Source organism: Cyanistes caeruleus, chromosome 11 (genome assembly GCF_971803275.1).
Source record: "Cyanistes caeruleus chromosome 11, bCyaCae1.hap1.1, whole genome shotgun sequence".
Lineage (NCBI taxonomy): Eukaryota > Metazoa > Chordata > Aves > Passeriformes > Paridae > Cyanistes > Cyanistes caeruleus.
The window spans coordinates 4,048,866-4,068,264 of record NC_141711.1 but is presented as its reverse complement, the minus strand read 5'-3'; the positions used below and the strand labels follow the sequence as shown (position 1 = coordinate 4,068,264).

The window sequence follows — 19,399 nt, the reverse complement described above, 5'->3', positions numbered from 1 at the left end:
ACATCACAGCGAACAGCAGCCACTGCTCAGCACTTACATCAGTGTTGCTTGTTGCTATGGTGCTTAACCGACTATTAATTTCTGAAAGAAGGTGATTATAAAGCAGCCATATGAACCTCAGTCAGATGACACCCTTCAGTACCAAACATTGATTTGCGTTACTCTTCTCTTCTGCAAGTTAATTTTGTGAATCACCACTTTTGTGATGTTAATATTCCTTCCCAACTTGAAACTTTGGACCAGAAGAGAGGCAAGGAGTTAATTTAGAAGCAAAGGACTTTCACGCTGCTTTAAATAAAAATCATTTTGCAGAGAGTGATATTTTTTTCCTTTTTGCTGTGCTCCAAAAGACTAAAAAGCATGTGTTTTAACTTTTGCAGTGATAATAAGCAATCAAATTAAGAGCTAAATTTTGCTCTCCTGCTCTGCTCGACATGCTGCTGGAAATCCAGGAGTGTCTCAGCCTGGGATGAAGTAGCACTGAAGCTGACTGGAGCACTCCCCAGGGATTTGCCTCAGTCAGGGGACCTTGCCACAGGCTGTGCCACTGCATCTTCCAGCCCAGCAGCCATGGACCTGACACAAGACCAGCCAGAGCAGGGTCTCCCCATTCCCACACAGGCTCTGCCCAGTTACCAAACAGCCTTCTCAGAACATGGCTGAAAGCCAAAAAGTGCATCTTTTTGGCCTTGCTCCTCAAATGCAATTGGACACCTAAACTATTGGTTTCAAGGCACAGCATTTACTCCAGAAGTTCCAAGCCCAATGCTGCAAACTTTTTCCATGTTGCCAGAAAAGCCTTTACTTGTTCAGCTAAGGTACGTTCCTGGGGTCTGCAGGATCAGATCCTTTGTTCAGACATAGTTCAACACTTGTGTGAAAAACAGTATATTTGTATTTACCTGCTTCAGTTGCTCCTGTAAAGCAATCTTCAGTTACAGCAGCCCAAAAAGGTCACTCTTCTTACCCTGCAGAGAAAGGAGGCAACACACATGACTCTGGGTCAGTGTCAGCAGCAACACCCAAAGCATTTTCATTGGCACCACATTTGCAAGTACAAACATAAATAAAGCAACAAATGAATCTAACCATGTTTAATGGTGAATGACTTTCAGAGAGAGTTAATAAAAACAATCAAGTCACAGGACTGCTGCTTATCAGTACCAGCTAGTGTGAGGTTCTTCAGTTCAGCACAAACAACTTGGTCTTTGGGAGGAGAAAAAGAGAAGCAAAAAACCCCATGGAGATGAGACATCTTTGTTCTGTAACATAAACTTTCTTAATCTTGATGTCTATCAATCTATTTTCAGTTTGAATAATAAATTAGTTCAGTTCTTTGTTTCAGAAATCTGACTATTGTCTGCATGGGTTCTCCTTACTTAAGGCATTTTAAGACCATTTGTAACCACTGCTATTTTATCTTCTAGATCCTTTCTTTTTTCTCATCCTTTTCCATAGAGATACAGTCCTAGATGAGATTTTAGAACTAGCTGCATCTTCCTAATTCAGAAAGTTGTTTACTGTCTTGGGATATCTTCTCATTAAGCATTACCAAGAGCACGCCAAGCACGTCAAGGTGGTGAGAGCAGTGGGTATTAAAAGGAGGAATAATTAAAGTGTATCTTTATAAAAAGTAGGAGGGAGAAAACAGCACGTGTAGGTTTTTTTTACCCTGTATATTACTGCATCTTGTGTACTCTCTCTTATGCAAAAGAGTATGTAATCTTTTAAGAAACATGACAATCTGCCACTTTCTGTTCATGTAATTGGGATCAACATATGGTACAAGAGAAAAGAAAAACATTTGTTTATTAATTTAGATCAAGTTACTAACTCAAACCACTAACAGCATTCAGAATTAATTCCACATCAATTGACCAAATACCTTAACAGAGTAAAATTATAACATAATTTCACTGAAATGTTGATATTCTGCCGCAGGGGTACAGAGTAATATGTAATATAGACAGAAAGAAATATGCGATAATTTGGTGACACAGATGACTTCATACAAAACGGAAAGTCAGTGACATGTGGATGTGTAAGACAGAGCTACGTGAAACTCCATTTCATAAAATTCACACAGTGATGTGGAGTTTTGGGGGTGTTTGTGAAACTCACCAACTGGTAAGTTGTGCTATTTACATCACTAGGTGAAGCTTTTTACTGAAGCAGTAAAATACCAACCTCTGGGAAAAAAATCAGAATCTTCACTAAGTTCTTTCAAAAGAATGTGAACTCATTCACCATTGATTTTGGAAGGAAAAATGTTTTCACAATGAGAATGAGGCATTACTTCTTTACCATTGAAACCTGATTATTTTTAGCTGGGAGAAAAAAAGGTTACCTTGATATGAAATGAATATTGGTTTTATCTGTTGCTTACTACCACTTTATTTCATTTTTATTTTTTATGTTTTGAGTGAGAAGCTCTTCACAGTTCTTGTAATGTAGTACCAGAACATAAGGGGCCAAAATTTTTATGTTTTTTTGTACAGGAAGCCCTGTGTGCCTTGCTGAGGTACACATATAAGACATTCCTGATTCTGCACTCTAAAGGACATAACACTACTCCATCATAGTAGGTCAGGGCTCACCTTCCTGAGAGAATGTAAAACAATACATCTTTTATGTAAAATATATGACCTCCGACATGTGATGTGCTCTTAGATTAGCAACAATAAAGGCTTTTATCCTGCTTTGCTGCAGGGGTTATCTTGGGTTTGACACTTAAAACCTCTTTTCGTATTTATCTGTTTTATAAATTTTCTGGGTATTTGGCAGTCAGATCCTTATTTTGGCAGTATTTTGGCAAGCAGACTTCATCTCTACCCTGAGTCTTCATGATAGCAAATGAACCATCTTAAAATGTACTTTTTAAGGAAGCTGCTGAAAATTACATGTTTGCATAAAATGTGCATTCAGCATCTCTTTGGGCAGTGCTGAAAAAGGCAGGTATCATTTTCTAAACACATTTATCTTGCATGAACCAAACACACTCCAAGGAAATCTGGCCCAACAATCAGCTGGTGGGAGACCAGCAGGGTCTACAGAGGGCTGAGAAGGACTCGGCTCTCCTCACAAATGATTCCCTGATTGAAATCCAGACTGCTTTAATTTTTGGTTATCAAATTCCTGTTATATGTTACCTGGCTTTCAAAAATATGGGTAATGTACCATTAAAGTTAAAATGAGCAGCAGAAACAGCTGTTCCCACCTGTGAAAATTTCTCATTAATAGTCTAAAAGTTGAGTATCTCAAAATGTAGAAACACAAATACAGATTTTCCTCCTGAAACTGTTTATACGGGTGAGAGAACTGATGTAGGCAACACACATTCCTTCCATCATGCTGTCTTTAAGATAAACACAAAGTACCATCAACACTGTGTGTGTGTGGAGCAAACAAAGAAAAAATCCCATCCTACCAAAGCAAGACATTTCACCACACTCATATTTTCCCCCCAAGGAGATGATTAAAATAGAAAACCAAGCCACAAACAGGAATCCACTTTGCAAGCAAGCAGCAGTGGTCCTGCTCCCTGACAAGCAGAGAGAAGGTCTCAAAGCACCCTCAATGCCACCTCCAAGGCTCAACTGATTCCATACAAGAGGGAGAGTCCACGCAAAACTCTGTGCCATGAACAGATTTTACCAGATAGTCCTGAACATGTCAGGTTTGATCACCACGTGCCTCAGTTTACCCACTGCCAGACAGGTAATTGCAACAGAGTTTGAAGTCCTTGGAATATAAAGATACTTTTCAAAACAGTGTTTTGGGCAGGATTTTGGAAAGACAGCAATAATCTCACCAAGTTCATGCCCTGAGCTAGCACCATATCCTCTTCCAACAGAAAGCCCCACCCTTGTCCTAGATCAGGTCCTACCTATTCACCCAGTACCAAGGGACCAGGCAAAGATCAGCAGCTTTGCCATTTCACCTGCTGTTGGGCTGGACCTTGTAGCTCTTCTGATCCCACAACATTTATTTTATTTAGTGATCTCCTCCTCTGGGGCAGAGAGGTCTTTCTAGGGAGGCTGCAGGATGGAGCCCTACTGCCAAGGGATCATTGGAAAGTCAAATTTAACCAATAATACAGAGAATAATCAGAAACTGAGACCATTGCAGAATGAAAGTCTACTTAAGACTCTAAGATTTTTACTAATATCTAAATGAGAACAGCCTTGGGTATAGCCAAAAATAGATTAACCAGGACCTTGATCCCACACAAACTGGCTCTGAGTAATTTTACACAGGAAAGTAGAACACCAGTTGAGCTGCTCCTCTGCTTAGAATTACGCATGTACATTTTTTTTTTTGTCAGTGTCCCAGCCCTCAGAAGCCTCCGATTTATTACAGCAAACCTAAAGCAGCAAAGGAGTCTCCCCTTCACTACCTAGAAAGCATACTTAAAAAAAAAAAAAAAGATTAAAACAGACACACACACCTGATAGCACAAGAAAAAACTGGTTTTGAAATTAGATTTTTATTTATTTTTCTTTTATAAGACCAGCTGAAATGTATTTAATGTGTCTGATTAAAATATTTACTAAAAAGCTTCCTGAAAGTTTTAAAATACCAAAACCTGATCACCAAAATAAGCACTTCTGTGCAGTAATTTCTTCTAAATAAAGTGAACCATAACCACCTAATACAGCTGTTCTTTTCCCTCAAAACTCTCTGAGTCACATCCAACTGCACACAGGCTGAAATATGAAATATGTCCTACTGCTCATAATCATTATTTTCTTGTCCTATGCAGGAAAAGACGCAGTCCGTGATTTTATCAACTGCATTATTTGTAAGAGAAGAACAAAAATGTTGTGTTTTGGGTTTTTTTTGTATTTTGCTGGTTCTGAAAACACAGGATGTACACTGATTGTGGAGAAAACATCTGGTACCAGGCAGACTCATGGGCCAGTCCTGCACACAGGTTATTTTCCTCACCCAGAGCTCTCAGCTGGGTTACTTGCACTAACACAGCCATGTGTAGAACTGTTTTGAGGACGGTCAGTAGCTGTCTCTTCTGTTTTGTTGTACCTGTTTTATTTTTAAAGAGCTATCTAGCAACCTGGAAAAAAAAAAATATTTTAAACTAAACACTTCAGATAATCTGCGAGAGAAATATTTTTTATGACCACTGCCAAGGTAGCCACTTTTTATTGTGCAGCATATATTAAATCTCAGGAGGCATGGCACAGGAGATTTTTCTATACCAGGACTCATTACCACCTCCTCAGAAAGTGAAATGCAGGTGAACAGTGAAACTGTGAGAGACTAAGTGCACCTCTTCCACCTCTCTTTGAAGAGTGGGAAGTGGATTTGGTACAGGCCAAAACACAGGGATATCAATGCTCACTACCTTGCTGCTTCTCAGTGGATGGAGGGAGCAAATCACACTGTATTTTCCTTTTCAGTCATTAGCAGGCTGTTCAGAATCTCTGGCTGGTGCTTATTATTTATTCCAAACAGAAATAAAATAAAATAAAAATAAATAGCAGCACGAGGACAAAGCTATGCACAGCACATTCGCTCTTTCAAAATAATATTACCTTTCAAGTCCACCGTAACCTTGGAAAAGAATAACTCGGCGTAAGCCAAATCTACAAAACTAATCACGATCCGTTCCGCCCCCGCTTTTTAACAGCTCTTACAGGGAACACACGGGTGCAGTTCGCAGGCAAGTTGGGAACAGCTCGCTTCCAACACGGGATCTGCACGGCGATCGCTCAGTCCTGCATCTCTGACTGATGGATCGGGTGTTTGCCTCTCCTGTGTGACAGCGCTGGCCCTCACCGAATCCAGCCCGGGTGAAGGGTACTCGCTCCGGGAGCCAGCCAGCCTGTCAGGTGAGGAGAGGCCATCCCCGAGCCAGATCCCATCGCCCTCGGCCAGACCCCACCGCCCCGAGCCGGGGGCCACCATCCCCTGGAGCCAGAGCCAGCCATCAAACGCCGCCGCCTGGCTCGTATCGCCAGATCTCCCCCGTTTCTTAAAATAACTCCCCGTGCCTCAGTACCAGCTTTAACCATTTTATGCCTGCGCTGCGACTCTCCCTGCCGGAGCCGGCCGTGTGCGGGTGGCAGCGGGCGGCGGTGCCCGTGCCCAGCGGCCCTGCGGGGCCGGCCCGGCCGGGCCACACCGCGGGGCCTCAGGCAAGGCCGCCGCTGCTGCCCCCGGCGCCGCTTTCCGCACTCACGGGAACACAGCACACGGGCACACAGCACCCGGGCACACACCGGGACACACACCGGACACACACCGGGACACACACCGGGACACACACCCGGGCACACACGGCCCCCGCAGAGCCGTGACCCCGGCGCTGCCCCGGGGCACTTCCCCGGCCCAGCCTCCCCCGGCCCGTCCCTTACCTGCCAGGCGAGTGACACTCCTGGTCGTGGTCATGTGAAAATATTTTCCAGGTATCCTTTAACAGCCTTTAAATATTGAAGCCTAAAAACAATATTTGCTGCTTTACCTTTTGAAGCTTTAACAAAAGCTTTGTTTTAGCATTTACCTCGGTGTGCAATAAGAGTTAATAATCAAATCCGTCCCAACCCCCACAAATGTTAAACAAAAAGATAAAAGAAATGCAAATAGCTATTGTCATGGAAAGTTAAAGTACCTGTCTGTATTTTTAAGTGAAAACTATTATCTCTATCAATCAAAATTTAAGAATACAATAGCACTAATCACACGAGGTGCTTTGACTGAGGTACTTTTCCTCATAAAAAGTTTTTTTTTTTTTTAAACTGGTGCATAAAAGTAATACACTTACAATTAGACACGGTATTTGTAATTTTGTTATTAAAAAACCTCAGCAGTCTTATTGTTAATAAATGCCTCTGAGTCTGTAGGCTGATTCGTACCCAAGAAGACCAAAGTCCCTACATATTTTAATAAGGTTGATGAAATTTTATTCAGATTCTCACACTTTCCAACATGTGGTGGAACAGCACACTCTTCTGTTTGAGAGGAGTTACTCAAACGAAGGAAATAGTTAATTGGGAACCAAAACTACTACTTCTGGCCTCGCCGCACATTTTCCACATTTCTCCAAGCGCTGTCTGTGCTTCAACCCTCAGCCTCCAAGACGTGCCCTTTGTCGTCTTTTCTTTAATTTTTGATGCCAATTCCCTCCTGTCGGACCCCGACGCTCTCCCAACCCAGCACACATTACGTGTACACTGTGTACATTGTGCAGGCACACCGCACGGATTCTCTCCAAAGTCATTTTTAAAACTAATTTGTCCAGACGGAATCAGAAACCGAGCTGCGCAGTTAATAAGTGCGGGAGCGAGCGGCAGTAATTACGCCTGTACTAAAAGAAAGAGCCTGAGATTAAAATACCTATAAGTAAATAGTTGAGGCAGGATGCCATTATGCAAACTCCGCGCTCGGGGAGGGATGTCTCCCACACTGAGGAGCAATAGGACTGTCATTTTTTCCCCCTGCAATATCAGGTTTCCTACTCCACAGCTCTGGTACTCTGCATCATGGCTAACATCTCTAGTGTGCTATTAATATCAATGAAGAGACGATTCAATTTCCACATAAGAAAAACCTCCCTATTACAGCGCAGACATTCGAGTGAGGACCCTTGCAAAGGAAACAATAAAGACCAGAGGGTTGCTTTTTTTTTTCTCCCCCCTCCTCCTCTTTTTTTTTTTCTTCTTTTTTTTTTTCTTTTTTTTTTTTTGCTGCTTCTTTTGCAGTTCTGCGTTGCTCACTGTTTGAAAGCTTTTAGCTAACAATGGAAGCATTATCTTCAGGACAGTTACAAAACAGGATTTGTTAGTACAAAGAATAATAACACCGAACTCATCCCCCCTGCCCCCCCACCACTTCCCCGCCCCGCAAATACCTGCCTATTGCAATATGGCATTTAATGCTCAATTCAGAAGTCTATTCCAGAAACACCTGTATTCTCGATCTAATTCTGTGCAACAAACTCCCTCAGCAGACCAGTTTTGCTCAAGGAGGTTTGGACAACTACAAACAAACAAATATTTTGTGCATTTATAAATAGGAACAAAACCAAAAGTATCTTATTCTACCGAGTGCAAACTTACCCATTAATGAGGAAGAAAAAGGCTTAGAGCTGTACAGTAATTCCCAACCAACTGCAGAAAGTTGAGAGTTTGAAAACACTAAAGCACTTTTGACTATCAAGCCTTTCTGTGCTTCAACACTGGCTGCAGTGTAAGGAAGGACTGAAGGTATGTGGTCTAAACACAACAAAAGCCACTGCCTTACTCTAGATTAAATATGCAGGAAGAGGCCCCTTTGCATAAACACAAACACTCAGCAAATGAGTAACTGGCTCAAATCAGACGCCTGCTGTGCATTCTACCTGTCCTGATCTCTGACAAGCTACACAGCTTGTTTAAGGGGATAGGAGCTGCAAAATCAAATCAAATCATAGCGCTAAACGCTCTGCTCCTCTGATAGTAAATAACAACAGCACCAACAACTCCACGCCAAACGCTCATTTCTAATCTAAGCATTTCTCTGGCACAGAGCTGAAATCGTGTGCTGTGCCCACTTTGGCTCAGCCACCCATCTCACCACAGCAGAAGAAACACAACCAAACACCACCTGTAAAATTAATTTTCATTAACTGTTCTGAAATCCAATACATTCCTGGCCCGTCCTTTTCTTAACAAGGATTTAAAATTAATATGGAGACTTTTGGTTGAGTTGACAGATTAAATCTGTATTTGCTTTTACTGTGCCTGTTTTGTTTACTATGTAAAAGACATTCCAGACACAGACCTATTTTAGCTGTTATGAATCACCACGTAATGCACACCTATTTACTAGTTTATTTGGGGAAAAGGAAGAAATTTCTGAAGCACCCCTTATAAACATTATTTTCAAAATACTGCTCTCATGAAACGACCCCTCCAAACTATATTTACTTCAAAAACAACTAAATTAGAGACTATGATAACCACCAAACACATCTAAACATTTATTATTATAATTGAATATACATAATTATATACTAGGATTTACTCTTCCTTCTAGAGAAATAAATTATTTTTCAGTCTCGTTTATCCTTCCAGTCCAGAAATAGAATGAAGCAGCATGATTTTAAAGCAATTGGAATTCACCAGTGTCCCTTCCTAACTTAAGGAGTCAAATCACATTGACCTTTTATTGTAAGTCCTAGCTACATGTTGGTTTTGGTAATTTAATTATTTTTTAATAACTTGCAGTATTAAATGATTGCCATTGAAACACAAATAAGATTATACTCCTCTGCCTTACTCTCTGCTGCTCCAGACTACAGCGTAACATGGACGACACGACTGCGTCCGGCTCCGAAATTTCATTCTGAAAGAGCACTTACACACAGGCAGGCACAGGAAAATTCAGCCTTTCAAGATGCAACACACATTTACTGGATTCTCAAGCATGTGTCACAGATTATTTCAAAGGATACTGGATATAACTCACAGTTTTAATGGGCATCGAGCGTGTTCAGTTTCACTGAGCGCTCGTATGGTATGGAGGGAGTTTTTACACCTCCTTGGAAAAACTCACCAGGTTAAAGCACAAAAACATTGATAACATGAGCTAGTCAAGCCTAACAGGATAAAAATCCTCCAAGAAAGAATCCCGCGAGAAATTTTAGAGCCCCCTTGCCGTTGACCATTTTTGCATTGAAATGACCTTCCAAATAAGGCGTCAGATAATACGGTTCACACAGATGATACCGATCTAACCTTGATGCAAATAAACCATAGAACAAAATTTAATCAGTGTATCACTGTGTAAAAGCCTTTGTCCATCCCAATGGAGCTTCTAATGACTGTTTTGGCAGTTCTGGCTGGTAGTTATGCCTCCCTGCTCATATATATCTCATACTGGTTGAGCAAGCTAATGGAAGTGCTGTTAGTGGAATCCAATATTAATACCCTGCATCGTGCAAAACTGGATGCAACTGAATATATTACACAATTACAGGTAGTATCTAATTCCATAGGTATTAGATACTGGTCTCTAAATTAATATTTTAATAGAGAAAGTGATATAAATACTACATTTCAGGTAAGGTATCTATGAACTCTGTATCTGCCAGTCTTCCTGCTGTAAGCCTGCTCTACACTCACACAGCACAGACACAGGACCCTGACAAAAATTGGCAGGCAAGCTTTAGATGCTGAGTGACACATACTGATGCACAGAGTCAAAGATGTCATCTTCATACAAGCTCCACTAGTTATGAGCTTGAGAGAAAAAAGAAACAAAAAAACCCCACCAAAATAAAACAAAATATAAAATAAAAAAAAAAAGAAAGAAAGAAAGAAAAAAAGCAGGGGGGGAGAGTGGAGCAAGACCTCCAGAAAATAAACAGGGTGTACAGTTTCAAAGGCTACAGACACAGACATTTCATTGTTCAAGCCAATTATCAGTGGAAAATAATAACAACAGATGGATTCAGAGTCACTGACTTTTCATATGCACTTCATCTCTGCACAACAGATGATGAAATGCGAGAGCTATCTCGGAAAGGCAAAACATCTTTCAGTAAAAGAACTCTATACTCCAGATGGGGACCTTCTAAGGCAGCTGATTATCTTCTTATAGTGTTGTAAGATAGACTTACTAAAACATTTCCAGAACTGATCAGATTGGATGAGCACAATGGCAGCATTATGAGGAGTAAGTTGCTCTGGTCTCAGACTTGTGACTGGACTACTCAGAGATTTCAATGGGGTCAGAGCTGCCCATCCCCATTTCCATATCAAGTACTGGTTCTAAAAAGTGGGCCTAAAGCTGCTGCTCCCAGTCTGAGCAAAAAATGGGGCTTGGCTTTGTGTGGAGAGAGGATGCAGACATGAGGCCACAGAATCAGTGTCAGCATGAACTGGTCCCCTGTCAAAGTCCTACCACCACGAGCAAGGTGAGTCTCCTCACCTTGTGCAAACAAACATTTCACACAGGGACACAGGCAGAGGACAAAACATGTTTACAGGTAGGACTGTTTCCACTGTAATTGCCAGATGTAGAGGGAGCCCATCATCCAGGAGCCTACAGCAATGTAAGCTGGGAGTAACCTCATCCAAGTCAATGGAGTTACACACCCACAAAAACTGGTGCGAGGAACAAGACATAAATTCTTTCTTACAAAGCCTTTAAAAAACCCCATCTTTTTATGGGAAATAAAAAATTGCTTTCAAAGGGAAATAACAAACACATGTAAATTTTGGTGGTTCCGGTGATAAGCAGTTCCAACAAATGTCACAAACACCTACCTAGCACAACCTTCTCCCACTCAACCTGAATACCACAAAGTATGTGTTTTTGATCACATGAATCAGGTATGCCACAATCTCAAAACTTAAAATAAAAAATGAGTAGTGGAAAAATTAGCTCATTAATCTTTAAGACAACATTTCTTTAATGGAAGAACACTACATAAGTAGTGCATTAAACTGAACTGGTTGCCATTTCCACAGTTTCTTCTTCAAAACACCTCAAGGAAAATCTAAAAACTGGCATTCTCTGTAAATCAATACCGCACACCGAGGGGGAGCGCTACACAACACACACACACACACATTCTGAACTTGCACCTACTGCTAATTTATTTCACAAGTTACAAAATATTTCTGAAGTAGGGGGCTGTTGGCTTCACAAACGTGAAGGGAAGAGACGAGTTTGTGGGCACAGCGTTTCCCCTCTTTGTGAACTACTTTGTCAAAAGTAAATTCACAGGGGAACATACGAGCAAAGAGTAAATTTTGCCCAGGGCAAAATTCTGCAACTGCTTTAAGAAGCAAACAAGAACACAAAAGATGTGTAATACAACCATCTGGCTCTACTCATGCTATATCAATAATCCCCAAAATTTATCCCCACCCCCTTAATCAACCCACACTGATGCCACAAAACCAAATGGCATCACTTATGCTTCCTGCCCATCACATTTTGAAATGATATTTAATATGCATACAGTACATATTTGCATGTTAATCAATTTCTTTAAGAAAAAAATATTTTTGCTTCTTAAGCTATTAGTTCTGTTTTTTTCTACTTATTCACACTGGGATCTCTAAAACCACCAAGAAAGTCCTTGTGGTAAAGATACTCTCATATCAACACAGCATCTCAGGTATCACGATAATGTACCGGTCAAAATTTCAATCTCTTCTTCTCTCTAGTTTTGTGTCACAGTTTGAAAATAGCAGAGGGTGAATAATAACATGCCAGCAAAATTAGCTGTTAAAGAAACACGGGTAAGCGATCCGTTTTGAACTCAAGGTTGGATGCATTTCTAAGCACTACCCTATTTGGGATGCAGGGGGAAGGAGTGACAGAGGGAAAGCGGGGTATCCTATGTGTCTTTTATTTTGAAGATTTGCACGAATTTTTCAGGCCTCCCCCATCGAGGAGCCAGCCTGCTCATGAAGGAGGGAAATGGGAAACTCCTGGCCACAGATGGAGTACGAGCCTCTGCTGTGCTTCGGCTGCGCGCTGCTCTCCCTTCCCACCCCTGCAGTGGAAGACCACTTCAGGACAGACAGACAGAAAGCCATCCATGCAAAGTGTCCGAAAGAGTGGCTCCACGATTCTATGGGGGAGGGATTGTTTTCTTGAGGGGAAAATCATCCTTGTAACCATCGTGATTCATACCACGAGCGCGCAACGTGAAACCGGTACCAAAAACAACACTACAAAGACGGTCTCTCTCTCTCTGGTGCTTCACCGACCGACGGCCACGGCCCCGGGGGCTGACTCAGAGCTCTTCTTAATCGACATTTCTGCAACAACATACCCTGGCCCAAGCCGTGCCTCTCCCCGTGGCTGGCTGGCACACTCCCCGTGCCTGGTGCTGCCCGGGGGACACGGCACGGTGGGGACGGTGCCCCACGGCCCTGCTGTAACACCAACAGATGGCTGCTACACAGAGCAGGAGAAATACAAGCCCTGAGCACTCATGGCATAGGTGGAAATGTTTTGCAGTTATTTTCTTTGGAAAAAAGCATAAGTATAGCGGTTATGTCTGCTCCCTCATCCAGACTACTGACCTGAGATCACAAACACTTTGTTAATTTTTTTTTTTTGTTTTTAATCCACTTTTGGATTGCTTCTGCTGTTTGTACGGCTTGACTTGTACAGTCCCTTTGTAAGAACTGAAAATAGTCCCCCACAAACACAGGAATGGGAAAATGGTTTAGAGAGCTAATCCACACCTGGGCTACGTGAAAGGGGCTCATATTTTCCAAACAGAAACACAACCCCTTTTATATATGAACCAGATTTGGATCCAAATGCTAAACCCTTCACCACATCCTTCGTGGGGCTCTGCGATGGTCATGGGCAGTGGCGGTGGGTGGTGGCTGTGCTGATGGCAGCCATGGGCGAGGAGTTGCCGTGCCCTTGGACTTGGATGCCAAGGGCAGACCCATCCTTGGTTACACCATGGTGAAGGCAGGGTAATCCCCATCCTGCACACGCCTCTTACAGAAGAATCTGGCCCTGTCTCGTTACTCTTGTTAGAAAAATGAAGGCTGTGACAAAAAATAGCTGAGAACTACATCTTGCCGATGCCAAAATACAATAATAACATGTTCAAAGATTTAATTTAGAAGACTACAAAGTCTAGCTCATACATCATAACACCTTGAAATAACACTTTAAGGTCAAATCCTGTGCATTTTTGGAAACCACCAAAACATAATGAAGTTTTACTTAAACACAGCATTTACATTTATAACGCATTTCAGATTCTTCAAGTAAGCTAGACCACATGCTAGGAAAATGTACTTCCCACAACATACAAATTAAGTCATGTACAGCCTTCCCTCCGCAGGCTGAACAGCCACCAGCACAAATGGAAGTCCTGTGTATGGATCAAAGGCAGCATGTGGACCTCAGAACATGATTTTTTATATTTTGTTTTTAATTGGCAAAACATCAAATCCCACTAGCAGTTTATTTTTGTTGCCTTCCTTGCCCCTTTTCTACCTCTCCCACTTATTTCACAACGGAACATTTTTAAACCACCAGAAGTCTTTGTGGCAAAGATGATGTCATACTGACACAAGATCAGGTGCGAGGTATGGTATGAATAAATACTTATCCGCAAACACATTTAATTTTCAATGGTTGGGCATCAAGAGACAAAGAAGTTCTTATGCAGACATACTAGCTGAAGATTTAATTTCGAATGGTCTGCATTTAAAAGAGCAGAACAACACATAGTGCAAGCCTTGAATAAAAAGGAAAAGAAAATCCCAAAACCACTTGTACCTTCCTTCTTGTTTTTGGGAAAGCAATGCACAGCTCTGCTCTTCACAGTAATAAATATATGGTGCTTGATTACTTTGTCTTTTAAGTCACCGATACCATACAGGACATTTGTCCTTTATACACTGGCAATAAAAACTCTCCCTATGAAAATAAATATGTATTTTAGAGTAATCAAGCAGGAACTAATTTTGTACTTTTTCACAAGTAGCCATTTACTTTGGCACCAAATGGTAATGTGTAGCAGAGAACGCAGTATATGCTTTAACCCAAGAAAAATTAGACTTGAAAATTAATACACAGTGAAAGACAAATTTAAAGCAGCTTTCTTGTGTTCTGACATAAGAATATAAAAATGACACGAGCAACTAAAGATTAGTTTACATACTTTTCAATCACAGCTGCCGCTCAGTAACCACAATACCTTTAAAATGACATTCCACCGAAACAGATACAGTTTGGCTGCAACAGCAGCAAGACACAGTTAACGTGGAATTAAAAGGGCATTTTTTATTTACACACATCGTACAGCTCTGAGCCCCAGCACAATTACAATGGAAAGATTTTTTAGCGTGATTAATTTGGAAATAATCCAGTGATAAATAGAGTGCATTGCAAGTGATTCTGCCGAGCAAATTTTTATCACCAGCCTTAGATGTCAAAACACAGTTTCAGGGACAGAGAAAGAACGAGTCACATCTTCTTGGTTAATATTTAATTGGGTGCTAAAGATTCCTCCTAAGGACCTCTGAACCATCACTGACAGCCCCACAAGATGTCCCTGTCTGTGAAACAGATACCAACCCTTTCTGTATAAACTAAAATAACATTAAATTTAATCAAACCATTCAATTAATAAATCACTTCAGTGGACATTGCAGCCCAAGCCCTGTTTAATTACTTAATTTTAAAAATATTTGCACACTGCAACCACTAAGATTGGCTCCAAGGTTTCATAATACACACTTAACACTTGAGTTGGAGAACAAATTTATTTAATAAATGCAGAGCTAAGTACAATAATGCCACTCCACTCAAACTGCAAAAATCACTTAGCATCTCCTGCGAGAAAAAGCAAATAAACTTTTTCCCTATTTAAATGCATGTCCCTTCTATCACCAGCTCTGCCAGAAGCCACCTCCTTTCTGCCCCTATCCCTGCAGTCAGTGGGATACCCAAGCATGGGAAGGGGTGGCAGAGCTGTGTTCCCCCCATGGCACAGAGCATCCCTCTGCTCCACCTTCACACACATTCCCTGGCCTCCCTCCCTTCTTGCCCTCTGCCTCCATCCTTTCCTCCTCACTTTTCCCTCTATTTCTCCCTATGTTCCCTCTCTGCCCCTTATTCTCTACTGTTTATTGGTGTTCCAGCTGCCCCCATTCCCATCTCAAGCTCCTGCCCTGAGCTTCCTACAGCTGCTCTCTTCCTTGCTGCCATCTGAGATAACTGACATGAAAAGAGCTGGATGGGGAAAAACCCACAAGGACAGAGGAGAAGAGGCTGTGGAGGAGAGCAGGGAAAGAAAACAGTTTAGTAAAGCCAACCAGACCTGCACAATTTCCACAACAGCAAGAGGTGCTCCAGAGCACTAGGATGAGAAATAAAAGCCATGGACCAAGTGTATTACGTGGAGCAGGATTCAGGTTCTGGGATGGGTGTAATGCCTATATTCACAGAAAAACTCAGTGTATCCAAAGAAACCCGAGTTACTGCCATATATAACTAGGTGTGACAACTTGGGAGAAGTTGAAATACATACGGACCAAGCGGTGGCCTTAAATGAAGGGGAAAAAAAGCAAAGCTAAGGGTTTGTCACAGCTTGGAGGCACAGCTGTGTGCACTCATACAGACTTTGCATTCATTCATATAGAGCACAGCTTTCAGGTCCTGTGGTTCCAGCACGATTTTTGGACGAAGTTGAGACTCAAAAATAAATAAAAGTCTATATTTGGCCTGCCCTGGATTTGAGACTCTCAATAGTACTTTGCATAGAAACAATCTGAATTAATACAGACTAAGTTTTCCAGATTATAATATTCTTTACCAAGCCAATGGATGCACCTCTAAAATTCACTGCCCTGACAAATAGTAGAGCTCTTGAAAGTCTGCTTGTATTAGTTTTATGGATCTATTCTACTGCTTAAATCAGGTCTCATTAAAATTACCATTCACACAAGTTCTCCCACTGGGAAATCTACATGCCAGAGCTACTCCAGTTCCGCAGGCAGTGCTCGGAGGGGGTTGCATATTGCAAAATAACTGTGGGCACGGCAGGGGGAGGACAGGGAGAAGAACAAGAGGACTTCAGGACAGCAAGCAAGTCACTCCTTACCCTCCTCTGATTTTAACTGCTGCAACTTTTGCTCAGGTGGTGCAACTGCATCCATGAAAAGAAATGCTATTGCCAAAAATGAAACCAGGATGGGGTGGTGTAAAAAGCGCCCCTCAGAAAGCCAAATGCAGCCTCAAACATCCATTTTAGTGTGGGAATGGCAGGCTAAATATGCAAACACTGCACCTGACAACTTACACTAAAGCATATGATCTGCACACTGCCCCTCCAGTTTAATTTTTAATAGCAACAGTACTTAAATCTCAGCATTAATGTATTAATGTTCAAATGAATACAATTAAAGGCACCTCTGTTTTCTTCAGTGCTAATGACCTGGAAGATCTTCCTCCCCTTCATATTTGTGGGGAATATTACAAATACATTCTGGAGCCCTTGTTTTGGCAAAGAAGCAAAAACCTTTGCCTTTTAAATATGAAGTAACAGAAATAATGAATAATATATCTTCTGATCTTTGTTCTGCCATGATATATATATAATGATATATAAAATGTTCATTTATTATTATCACACATCCTAGGGAGCAGACATGCAAAATTACTTTTTTTTTTTTCTTATAAGGGTCATTTATCATACAGAACATCCTCCAAATAGGTAGTCCTAAAATCTCAATTTACAAAGACATTTTTTAAAGCTGAATTCTTCAAACAGGGCTACTATCCTAATGGTTAAAATAAAAACTTTATGGTATTAACATAGCTAGATTTAAGGAGGTAGAAATGCTCTGCATTTTGTTTTAGAAGATCCTGCCCCAACAAATTAATTTCTGCCTATTATTTTTACCTAAATCCTGCCACTTTTATTAGTAACAAAAGCACTGTATGACCCTCTTTAGGCCAAATTCAGAAAAGAAAAGCATTTACTAAAAGAGCATTAATTTTTATCATAGCATCTGTGATTTTTGGGTGGGGAAAGGAAACACCATAAAGAACGAAGTCTGTATATACAAACTATCAGTCAGATTTTAACACTTATGCAGAATAATGCAAAGCTTTATTTCTTTTTGATGTTAGCAGGCTTTTCCTTTTTCTTTTTGCATTCCATTTTTCAATATGTAAAATGACAAAATGCAAAAAAACCAACAAAAACACAAAAATGTGCTTGTTAGGGCTGGCCTAGTTTTTTGAAACACACACAAAAAGAAAACCCACTCATACAATCTTATTTTAATATGTAATAGAAGAATCTGGCAAACATTAGCCAGAGTAAGTCTAGCCAGCGAATGCAGACTAACATACCAGTCTGCTGCTGCAAGGCACAAGGAAAATTTGTTCTTCCAACACAGAAGAGCAGCATCTTCCACCAGAAGAGCACCAGTGCAGGAGTACAAGCAAACATGAGCTCCTTGCTGCTCACACCAACACCTAATCTCCTGGGCTGGCAATTTCCAAACAAACCCATCTCAGCTGTCCCATCTCCAGTCTCTCCTCAAGTCAAAAGTAAATCAGTGTCTTCCCCCCAGAGCAGTGTGCTCAGTCCAGCACTGGACATTGTCATCTTGGGAAGCAAGACCCAGCAAAACTCCAAGCAGTGGCAGAATGCTCTTTTTGCAGAAATTTTTTGTGCCCAAAAATCTGCACCAAGCCCTGCAGCTTTGAGGCAGTACCCACAGAAAGAGCTAGACATAAAACTACCTCCAGGGGAAAAGAAAGGAAATAAAGAGATAATCAAGAAAGAAAAAGGGAATGGGAGAGCTGGAGTCAGCACAGCTAAAGACTCCGACGAGGAGGGAGGTGGAGGTGGAGGACAACTACAAAGCATTTAATTATAAACCTAAAAATGTTCAAAAACCAATCTCACGCTAACAATTTGCGTATTTTGGGATTACCTACGGATGAGGAAGGTTCAGCTTAATCAGCTATCTGTGCAAATGGATCCCCAACGTGCCAGAGCTGAACTCAATGGACAATCCCGTTAGAGTGGAAAGAGCACATGAAATGCCCTTGAGAAACGTGGCTAATGCCACCAACACTGAGGAAACAACCATTAATAAATTCTTCCATTTTCAGGCTTAGAAGGCAAAGGGCAAATGTTGAAAGAAGCAGAAGATGGGAAGGGCATGCTAGGCTTTATACTTAGTCCATTCCATGTGAGACATATTCCTGAGGCACATTTCATTCCTCAGATTAAAAGCAGTATTTTTAAACCACTAAAAAAAACCTTCCAAGAGGGAAACAATTACATCTCTTCTTTAAGTCACCTAAATTTAAGATGCCTCTCCATCTTCCATGATAGGAGACAACAGAAGAAAATCTATAAATACAGAGAATAGAGTTTTCACAAAAAGAAAAATAGTGCAAAAAGTATCTATAAAAAAGATGTGTGAATTCAGGCATCAGAGGCACTCTGTAAAATACAAGTTAGGACTTTCCCTTTTTGATTAACCACATCCAACCACATCACACTGGAGATTCACTTGCTCTCTCTCTAGCCTGTGTTTACCCAGGAAACACACTGTGGGACCACTGTGTATGGAGAAAGTTGCTAGCAGAAGTAAACTGGGGGTGGAGAATTCCCCAAACCCAGGTTACACACTGAGACACACGTGAGTTTGACAACTGCTCTAAGACCAGATCTCATCCTGTCACCTGTTAGGCACAGCCCACACTGGGCACTGCTGGGGTGCAGGCTCAGGAGATGGTCCATGTGGTGGGACCAGACTTGAGGAGCTCTGCACTGCTGCCATTTTCAGCTCTAAGCAGCCACTCAGACTTCAAAGACCCACCAAAGATACTGCAGGGGTGAATCCTACCAGCAACTTATCCATCCTTACCACTTTAAAAC

The 19,399-nt window shown here is 41.4% G+C and overlaps 2 protein-coding genes across 35 annotated transcripts in view; one reads left to right on the top strand and one right to left on the bottom strand.

The window, feature by feature from the left end:
* The window catches only part of LOC147650949 (uncharacterized), a 31,833-nt gene extending 15,605 nt beyond the window's left edge, over positions 1–16,228 (top strand). Inside the window, exons 3-4 of the mRNA XM_086846670.1 lie at positions 5,858–6,425; positions 12,391–16,228. Coding sequence (XP_086702796.1) covers positions 5,858–6,425; positions 12,391–12,946 — 1,124 coding nt within the window. The 3' untranslated portion in view covers positions 12,947–16,228. The remainder of the gene's footprint in view (positions 1–5,857; positions 6,426–12,390) is intronic.
* FOXP1 (forkhead box P1) overlaps positions 1–19,399 on the bottom strand; it is a 378,502-nt gene that overhangs the window by 216,183 nt on the left and 142,920 nt on the right. For 32 of the 34 annotated variants that reach the window (XM_086846832.1, XM_086846841.1, XM_086846847.1 and 29 more), the window contains one exon: positions 903–968. The gene's annotated coding sequence lies outside the window, so the exon portion shown is untranslated. Of the gene's footprint in view, positions 1–902; positions 969–6,374; positions 6,457–19,399 lie in introns of those variants that run through there. The other 2 variants (XM_023935121.2, XM_086846849.1) reach the window with 1 other exon arrangement.